Below are 10,519 nucleotides of genomic sequence, written 5' to 3' on the forward strand. Positions count from 1 at the left end.
ATAGAGAATATTCATCAAGCGCATAACAAATTAAAAACTTCTCTATGCGCTTTACAATCATGACAAGTTTGAATATATATAAACAACATAATAAATAACAAAGTAGATAAGCAAATAACAAAAAAAAATATTTATGAGAAAGTAAACCAATTCACCAATAATTACACCTTTTAAAGTAAAACTATTTGACATTACATATTACAAATTCAACAAACAGATACCCATTATGTCGAACCAACCTCCTAAATAATAATATTAAACGTACAGCTGCAGCATAGTATGGGTGGCGGTGGTTCAGATGGTAATGCTTCAGCTTTATGACAGAAGTTATATTAATAAACGTAACAAGCTGAATGAGTTTTGAGTTACATGTACCTCATCAAGAAGAATCCGTGCAGTATCAGCATTGCAAGAGTTTAGTGCTATACTTATCGGTAACTGGCCTCGTCTAGAACGTCTCGTGCTCATAGTTGCTCTCCGGTCCAGTAGATCCTTCATTATTGATTCATTCCCACTGTTATAGAACAAGAAAACGTATTATAATAAATAGATATGTATGTATATATATATATATATATATATATAACTATAAAAATAATGGATATAGTACTTATATTTAGAACCTAAGACTTCTTCTTCATGTTTAAAGTAGTTATTAAAATTGTAAATTTTCTGTCTATAATTATTATTAGCATGATACTGAAATCATAGACGAAATAATATTTTCTATGAGATTTAATAAATGGCGAATCAATTTCGAATCATGTTGTTTTAGGTATCAAACTACAAACCGTTATTGTAATACAATTTTACATGTTAGTGTAGCGGAACTTTTGGTTGTGTCTCATTCTTTTTTTAAGTGTATATTTCCTTTGCAACCGCTGATACATCGACCCATAAAAAAAAACTAAAAAAACTAAGAAATGTTGTTTTGCTTTGATAATAAAAACGATGATTGTTTTTGTTGAATGTACCAACTCTACAATTGAACCAGGTTCTAGGACAATATCCCCCAAGCGCCCCCTCCCCCCCCCCCCCCGAAGACAATTACCCCCCCCCCCCCCCACCCGAGGACAATTCCCCCTGAAAAGGCCCCCTTGGAAAATCAACCCCCTCCAAGGACGATTACCCCCCCCCCCCCGAAAAAATCTGCTTTTATCAAAAACAAACAGAATAATTTGTGTCATTCTGGTTTGTTTGTTATTACTCTTACACTCAATTATCTATGTTACACTATAACTTTGAAATTTGTTATTCAATGTACAAACATTGAGAATGATCCTATCTGATTGGATTGAAATCAATAAAGTTTGAATTGAATTAAATATTGTCAGGGTGGACTACCCATTAATGAACATGGGGGTAATTGTCCTCGGGGTGGTTGTCCTTGGGGGTAGTTTTTCCAGGGGTTAATTTTCCGGGGTAATTACCCCGGAGGGGGTAATTTTCAGGGGTGGGGGGGGGGGGGTAATTGTCCACGGGGGTTATTTTTCGGGGGTAATTTTCCGGGGGTTATTGTCCTCGGGGAATGGTTGTCTTTGGGGGGTAGTTTTCCATGGGTTAATTTTCCGGGGGTGATTGTCCAGGAGGTAATTTTCCTGATACGGATCCATTGTAGTTTTCTGTGAACATACTGGAGGAAAAAAGTAGTACTTTAAAAGTATGCACTATTTTGTATAAGCAGTTCACCTTGCTGCAGCATAATGTAGGGCTGTCCATCCTTCTGCATCCTCCGTCTCAATGTCTGCATTGTTTTCGAGCAGCAGACGTTCACAGTCCAGATGCCCTCCCCTTGCGGCAACCATTAATGGCGTGACACCTGCTAAGGTCTGTAAGATAAATAATATCGGTACGCTGCTTACAGTTTTAAATAGGCCTACCATAAGATACATGTTGTCTTACTCTTATTTCATCGATGGATACAGTTTGCCCTACATAAGAGACAATCAGGGAGAATATGGAATTCTTACTGACTTGGATGCTTATTGTGTTGGTAGAGTAGCACCTTTTACTTTATGAATATAATTATTCGACATTTTCAAAGAATACTTCCACCTGTGTATCATGGAGTGCACTGCTTGTGCATAAATGAATAATGATTACATAACTTTCATGAGCACGTATCCAGTATTTTGTCTCCGTGTATTTTACAATTTGGTCTGCAATTTGGTTGGCTCATCCTCAGACTGCAACTATGAACTGGCTTATACGCTTAACCGTTAACACTGTATAATATCCTCGCATTTTTCCTTGCTGATCTTTTGCTTTCGTCCTTCTTTTTTTTTATTAAAAACAAAAACAAAAACTTTTATGTGTTTTATAAAGGGGAAAACTTAAACGTGTTCCTTTCATAATGATTTTCCCAATTTCAGGCTTCCAGATACTCAATTGAAATCTAAAATTTGTAAAAAGTTCATAATCGTTTATTTCAACTTCTCCCGCTTAATTCAAGAAACATATTCATAATTAAATGGTATATTAATAACATCAATACCATTCCTTCCAGTACGATTTTTTTTATTATTCTTATTTCCACTCTTCCCATCTTTTGACACCAAATGTATAAGTCGGTCGTGGGCGTATTATTCAGAAATATATAACACTGCAGCCATTTCAGGACAATTACCCCCTTGGAACAACCCTCAAGAGCAATTGCAACAAGGATGATGACACCAGGACAACTATGCCTGTGACAATTACCTTCCAATTACGTGACGGGGGTAGTTTTAAGCGACTGCAGTTATGTCTCAATAATAGGCCTATTAAGAAGAAAATAATGAGACCATGAGAACAGTAACTGAGTTTCTAAAATTATGTGGAAGAGACTTGAAATTAATTTAGTATGCTTAAAATATTTACTTGAATATCTCGAAGCCTTAAATCGAATAACTAATCCCAAGGGACTCGTCTCCAATTTTTCCCTGATACGACACATTTGAAGACACCAAACACAACAACTGATGGCTTAAAATTCGGCTTACGCGCCGCGATCCGACTGCTAGTAAAAGCCGGTTGAATTGAATAACCTACCTGAAGTCCAACTTCAGGAGCAGTGTTGTTTCTCAAGAAATATTCCAAAGATTCCAATTGACCATTATCTGCGACAAAATGAAGAACTGTCCAACCGTAAATATTATGTGCCTCGATATGTGCTCCTTTTGTAATGAGATATGTTATAATGTCAAGATGGCCTCGACGAGAAGCAGCATGGACGGATAGATCACCATCATTGGCTGCTTTGTTTACATACGCTCCTTCATTCACTAGACATTTAACACTCTCAAGATGACCCTCTTGTGAGGCAACATATAGAGGTGTATATCCATCGTTATCATCCATGTCTTTATCTGCTCTTTGACTGATAAGATACTTGACAACTGCAAGGTGACCATAGAATGCTGCAATACGAAGAGGCGTCTGACCGTTACAATTTCTGCTATCAATGTCTGCTTCTTTAGTGACGAGATACTTTACTATGTCTAGATGACCTTTATGAGATGCTGCATACAGAGGCGTAGAACCATTATTTGCTGCTTTGTTCACATCAGCTCCTGCGTTCACTAGATATTGTACAACATCAAGATGTCCGTTCCGTGAAGCGATGTTTAGGGGCGTGAATCCCGTATTACCTCCCGTGTTCACGTTTGCTCCTTCAGCGATGAGATATTGTACAACATCGTGATGACCTTGATATGAAGCAGCATATAGAGGTGTACAACCATGGTTATCACCAATGTCTTTATCTCCTCTTTGACTGATAAGATACTTGACAACTGCAATATGGCCACAGAATGATGCAACACGAAGAGGCGTCTGACCGTTATAACCTCGATTATCAATATCTGTTCCTTTGTTAATCAGATACTTCAATGTGTCTAGATGACCTTTATGAGATGCTGCATACAGAGGTGTAGAACCATTATTTGCTGCTTTGTTCACATCAGCTCCTGCATTCACTAGACATTCAACTACATCAAGATGTCCGTTCTGTGAAGCGAAATATAAGGGTGTGAATCCCTCATTATCTCCCGTGTTCAAGTTTGCTCCTTCAGCGATGAGATATTGTACAACATCGTGATGACCTTGATATGAAGCAGCATATAGAGGTGTACAACCATGGTTATCACCAATGTCTTTATCTCCTCTTTGACTGATAAGATACTTGACAACTGCAATATGGCCACAGAATGATGCAACACGAAGAGGCGTCTGACCGTTATAACCTCGATTATCAATATCTGTTCCTTTGTTAATCAGATACTTCACTGTGTCTAGATGACCTTTATGAGATGCTGCATACAGAGGTGTAGAACCACTCTTTGCTGCTTTGTTCACATCAGCTCCTGCATTCACTAGGCATTCAACTACATCAAGATGTCCGTTCTTTGATGCGTGATAAAGGAATGTGAAGCCATCTCCGTCAACACTATTAACATCCACTCCTTTATGTATAATATATTTTACAACATCGAGATGACCCTTGGAGGATGCATTGCGGAGGGTGGTTTGAACAGTATCAAATCTATTTCCCAGATCCGCTTCCGTAGACATGAGAAATTCTGCTACATCTTGCTTATTATAAAATAATGCTATTCCTAGTGGTGCATAACCATCATGTGATACCTTGTTTACATCTGCCCCTGTATTCACGAGGTACTTAACAATATCAAGACGACCTGTCTGTGAAGCAATATGAAGAGGTGAAGAGTGATCACCATCAACACTTTTGAGGTCTGCACCTTTTGAGATCAGGTATTTTAGAACGTGAACATGTCCTTCCTGCGTTGCTCCATGTAATGGTGTACCATTATATGCTGAGACTTTGTTCACATCTGCTCCTTTATCCACGAGGCATTCAACTACCTGGAGATAGCCTCCTTGTGAAGCGGCGTAGAGGGGTATTTCACCTTTAGATCCTGATGCTTTGTTCACATCAGCTCCTTTATTCACGAGGCATTCAACTACCTCCAGATAGCCTCCTTGTGAAGCGGCGTAGAGGGGTGTTTCACCTGTAGATCCTGATGCTTTGTTCACATCTGCTCCTTTATTCACAAAGTATTTAACTACCTCCAGATGGCCTCCTTGTGAAGCGGCGTAGAGGGGTGTGTTGCCATCATATGCTGATGCTTTGTTCACATCTGCTGCTTTATTCACGAGGTATTCAACTACCTCCAGATAGCCTCCTTGTGAAGCAGCGTAGAGGGGTGTTTCGCCATCAGCTGCTGATGGTTTGTTCACATCAGCTCCTTTATTCACGAGGTATTCAACTACCTCCAGATAGCCTCCTTGTGAAGCAGCGTAGAGGGGTGGGTCGCCTTCATCTGCTGATGCTTTGTTCACATCAGCTCCTTTATTCACAAGGTATTCAACTACCTCCAGATAGCCTCCTTGTGAAGCGGCGTAGAGGGGTGTGTCGCCTACATATGCTGATGGTTTGTTCACATCAGCTCCTTTATTCACAAGGTATTCAACTACCTCCAGATAGCCTCCTTGTGAAGCGGCGTAGAGGGGTGTGTCGCCTACATATGCTGATGCTTTGTTCACATCAGCTCCTTTATTCACGAGGCATTCAACTACCTCCAGATAGCCTCCTTGTGATGCGGCGTAGAGGGGTGTTTCGCCTTTATATCTTGATGCTTTGTTCACATCAGCTCCTTTATTCACGAGGCATTTAACTACCTCCAGATAGCCTCCTTGTGAAGCGGCGCAGAGGGATGTGGCCCCATTGTATCCTGAAGCTTTGTTCACATCAGCTCCTTTATTCACGAGGTACTCAACTACCTCCAGATAGCCTCCTTGTGAAGCGGCGTAGAGGGGTGTGTCGCCTACATATGCTGATGCTTTGTTCACATCAGCTCCTTTATTCACGAGGCATTCGACAACGTCCAGATAGCCTCCTTGTGAAGCGGCGTAGAGGGGTGTGTCGCCTACATATGCTGATGGTTTGTTCACATCAGCTCCTTTATTCACAAGGTATTCAACTACCTCCAGATAGCCTCCTTGTGAAGCGGCGTAGAGGGGTGTGTCGCCTACATATGCTGATGCTTTGTTCACATCAGCTCCTTTATTCACGAGGCATTCAACTACCTCCAGATAGCCTCCTTGTGAAGCGGCGTAGAGGGGTGTGTCGCCTACATATGCTGATGCTTTGTTCACATCAGCTCCTTTATTCACGAGGCATTCGACAACGTCCAGAAGGTCTTTCTTTGATGCAAGATAAAGAGGTGTGTTACCATTAGTATCACACCTATCAAGGTCATCAACTTTACTGATGAGATATTTGACTACATCGAGGTAACCATGAAGAAAGGCGTGCCATATTGCCGTAGTGCCGATGTCATCTCTGCTCCCGATATCTGCCTCTCTAATGATAAGATACTTTACAATGTCAAGGTGATCTTTAATCAAAGCCGTATAAAGTGGTGCGTGTCCGTTATTCGATGCATTGTTTATATTTGCTCCTGCATCCACCAAGCATTCAACAACGTTGAGGTGACCATTCTGTGAGGCGACATGTAGAGGCGTGTAGCCATCGTTATCTCCAGTGTCTACCTGTGCTCCTTGGCTGGTAAGATACTTGATAACCGCGAGATGACCAGAGAGTGATGCGACACAAAGAGGCGTCTGACCTTTATAACCTCTACTATCAAGAGCTGCTCCTTTAATGACGAGATACTTCGCTATATCTAGATGACCTTCATGAGATGCTGTATTCAATGGTGTAGAGCCATTCTTTGCTGCTTTGTTCACATCAGCTCCTTTATTCACGAGGCATTCAACTACCTCCAGATAGCCTCCTTGTGAAGCAGCGTAGAGGGGTGTTTCGCCTTCATATGCTGATGCTTTTTTCACATCAGCTCCTTTATCCACGAGGTACTCAACTACCTCCAGATGGCCTCCTTGTGAAGCGGCGTAGAGGGGTGTGCCGCCTTCATATGCTGATGCTTTGTTCACATCAGCTCCTTTTTCCACGAGGTATTCAACTACCTCCAGATAGCCTCCTTGTGAAGCGGCGTAGAGGGATGTGGCCCCATTGTATCCTGAAGCTTTGTTCACATCTGCTCCTTTATTCACGAGGCATTCGACAACGTCCAGAAGGCCTTTCTGTGATGCAAGATAAAGAGGTGTGTTACCATCAATATCACACCTATCAAGGTCATCAACTTTATTGATGATATATTTGACTACATCGAGGTAACCATGAAGAAGGGCGTGCCGTATTGCCGTAGTGCCGATATCATCTCTGCTCCCGATATCTGCCTCTCTAATGATGAGATATTTTACAATGTCAAGGTGATCTTTAATCAAAGCCGTATAAAGTGGTGCGTGTCCGTTATTCGATGCATTGTTTATATTTGCTCCTGCATCCACCAAGCATTCAACAACGTTGAGGTGACCATTCTGTGATGCGACATGTAGAGGCGTGTATCCATCGTTATCTTCAGTGTCTACCTGTGCTCCTTTGCTGGTAAGATACTTGATAACCGCGAGATGACCAGAGAGTGATGCGACACCAAGAGGCGTCTGACCTTTATAACCTCTACTATCAAGAGCTGCTCCTTTAATGACGAGATACTTCACCATATCTAGATGACCTTCATGAGATGCTGTATTCAATGGTGTAGAACCATTCTTTGCTGCTTTGTTCACATCTGCTCCTTTATTCACGAGGTATTCAACTACCTCCAGATGGCCTCCTTGTAAAGCGGCGTAGAGAGGTGTGGCGCCATCATCTGCTGATGCTTTGTTCACATCAGCTCCTTTATCCACGAGGTACTCAACTACCTCCAGATGGCCTCCTTGTGAAGCAGCGTAGAGAGGTGTGGCGCCATCAGCTGCTGATGGTTTGTTCACATCAGCTCCTTTATTCACAAGGTATTCAACTACCTCCAGATGGCCTCCTCGTGAAGCGGCGTAGAGGGGTGTGTCGCCTTCATATGCTGATGCTTTGTTCACATCTGCTCCTTTATTCACGAGGTATTCAACTACCTCCAGATAGCCTCTTTGTGAAGCAGCGTAGAGGGGTGTTTCGCCTTCATATGCTGATGCTTTGTTCACATCAGCTCCTTTATTCGCGAGGTATTCAACTACCTCCAAATAGCCTCCTTGTGAAGCGGCGTAGAGGGGTGTGTCGCCTTCATATGCTAATGCTTTGTTCACATCAGCTCCTTTATTCACGAGGTATTCAACTACCTCCAGATAGCCTCTTTGTGAAGCAGCGTAGAGGGGTGTTTCGCCTTCATATGCTGATGCTTTGTTCACATCAGCTCCTTTATTCACGAGGTATTCAACTACCTCCAAATAGCCTCCTTGTGAAGCGGCGTAGAGGGGTGTGTCGCCTTCATCTGCTGATGCTTTTTTCACATCAGCTCCTTTATCCACGAGGTATTCAACTACCTCCAGATAGCCTCCTTGTGAAGCGGCGTAGAGGGGTGTGCCGCCTTCATATGCTGATGCTTTGTTCACATCAGCTCCTTTATTCACGAGGTATTCAACTACCTCCAGATGGCCTCCTTGTGAAGCGGCGTAGAGGGGTGTGCCGCCTTCATATGCTGATGCTTTGTTCACATCAGCTCCTTTATCCACGAGGTATTCAACTACCTCCAGATAGCCTCCTTGTGAAGCGGCGTAGAGGGATGTGGCCCCATTGTATCCTGAAGCTTTGTTCACATCTGCTCCTTTATTCACGAGGCATTCGACAACGTCCAGAAGGCCTTTCTGTGATGCAAGATAAAGAGGTGTGTTACCATCAATATCACACCTATCAAGGTCATCAACTTTATTGATGATATATTTGACTACATCGAGGTAACCATGAAGAAGGGCGTGCCGTATTGCCGTAGTGCCGATATCATCTCTGCTCCCGATATCTGCCTCTCTAATGATGAGATATTTTACAATGTCAAGGTGATCTTTAATCAAAGCCGTATAAAGTGGTGCGTGTCCGTTATTCGATGAATTGTTTATATTTGCTCCTGCATCCACCAAGCATTCAACAACGTTGAGGTGACCATTCTGTGAGGCGACATGTAGAGGCGTGTAGCCATCGTTATCTTCAGTGTCTACCTGTGCTCCTTGGCTGGTAAGATACTTGATAACCGCGAGATGACCACGGGAAGCCGCAGAACTAAGAGAAGTTTCACCCCTGTATCCCTTCTGTGTAATTTCTGCTCCTTGGGTGATAAGATATTTCACAACGTTTAGATGACCGTTCCGTGATGCAGCATGAAGTGGTGATATTTTCTTGTGGTTTGCTTTGTTGACATCTGCTCCTGCATTCATTAGACATTCTACAACATCAAGGTGTCCTTGTTGAGAAGCTACATAGAGAGGTGTGAAACCATCTTTATCATCAATATCAACCTTTGCTCCCTTAATTATGAGATACTCTACAACTTGTAGATGATTGTGGTAAGCTGCGTGGTGAAGTGGTACGTAACCCCGATTTGATGCTTTGTCCACATTCGCTCCTTCATTTGTTGGACATTCAACAATGGCGAGGTGTCCCTCCTGTGAACCGCAGCCATCTTCATCACCAGTATCAAGCTCTGCTCCCTCGTTAATAAGATGCTTCACAACCTCAAATTGACCATTCAATGACGCAACTGAAAGTGGAGTCTGACCCTTCGGACCCTTCATTTCAAGATCGGCTCCTTTAGTTATGAGATATTTCACTACATCAAAATGACCCTTACTTGCTGAAATATAAAGGGGTGTAGAAAGGTCATAGGAAGCTTTGTTTATATCTGCTCCAGAATTTACTAAACATTCAGCAACACCAAAACTACCTTTCTCCGAAGCAAGATAGAGAGGTGTATATCCATTGCTATCACCGATATTGATATCTGCTCCTTTACCGATGAGATATTGAGCAACATCCTGGTGACCACTCCGAGACGCATAGTGAAGAGGGGCGTCACCGCTTCTACTTCGCTTTTCTAGGTCCGCCCCCACATCAATTATATATTTCACGAGGTCGATATGTCCTTCTTCTGAAGCTATATGGAGGGGTGTCTTTCCATCAGGATCCACACTGTCTCCCATGAACAGCTTCGCATCCCCTGTCTCGTCTTCTAGAATAAACCTTGTCTTTACAAGATCGCCTTCTTTCACCGCTGTAAAAAACGCCATGTTCATTCTGTGTTCTCTCTCGGTATGTGTATTGTCTCTCGCCAAATGAAGGTATTATGAATTTAATATATAAATAGTATTGGGCAGAAAAGTTGACAGGGGAATTAACCGATCCAAAACAATTCAGTATTTAGAATTGAACCAACCAAGATGACCTAGGATATAAACAAATTTACGAAACATGGTACTGCAGATTAAAGAGATGATTGGTAGAACGAAATCGAGGGAACCCAGTGCAGATATAACGCATTTCAGCTTGCACTTTCGTATTGCAGATTAACATGATTAACATATTTTGAAAGCACTAAAGACATGAAAGGATGGCTTATCTGAATGTGATATTCTTCATCATCCGTCGCCTTGATTTTGCTGTAGTTTATGATGTTTC

General features: G+C 42.1%; 1 protein-coding gene across 1 annotated transcript; it reads right to left on the minus strand.

The window, feature by feature from the left end:
• Positions 1 to 1,685: 1,685 nt before the first annotated feature.
• LOC754728 lies at positions 1,686 to 10,131 on the minus strand. Its single transcript, XM_030978803.1, has 2 exons — positions 3,031 to 10,131; positions 1,686 to 1,829 (listed from the first exon to the last, which is right to left on the minus strand). The coding sequence occupies exons 1-2, from the start codon at positions 10,129 to 10,131 to the stop codon at positions 1,686 to 1,688; spliced, it is 7,245 nt and encodes a 2,414-aa protein (XP_030834663.1).
• Between the last annotated feature and the right edge of the window lie 388 nt (positions 10,132 to 10,519).

This window comes from Strongylocentrotus purpuratus, unplaced genomic scaffold (assembly GCF_000002235.5).
Source record: "Strongylocentrotus purpuratus isolate Spur 01 unplaced genomic scaffold, Spur_5.0 spur5_scaffold_1, whole genome shotgun sequence".
Lineage (NCBI taxonomy): Eukaryota > Metazoa > Echinodermata > Echinoidea > Camarodonta > Strongylocentrotidae > Strongylocentrotus > Strongylocentrotus purpuratus.

Coding starts and splice junctions, on each gene's coding strand:
- LOC754728 (XM_030978803.1), bottom strand. CDS start 10,131: ATGGCGTTTTTTACAGCGGTGAAAGAAGGCGATCTTGTAAAGACAAGG. Junction 1,830..3,030: donor CTCCTGAAGTTGGACTTCAG/GTAGGTTATTCA, acceptor TTTATCTTACAG/ACCTTAGCAGGTGTCACGCC.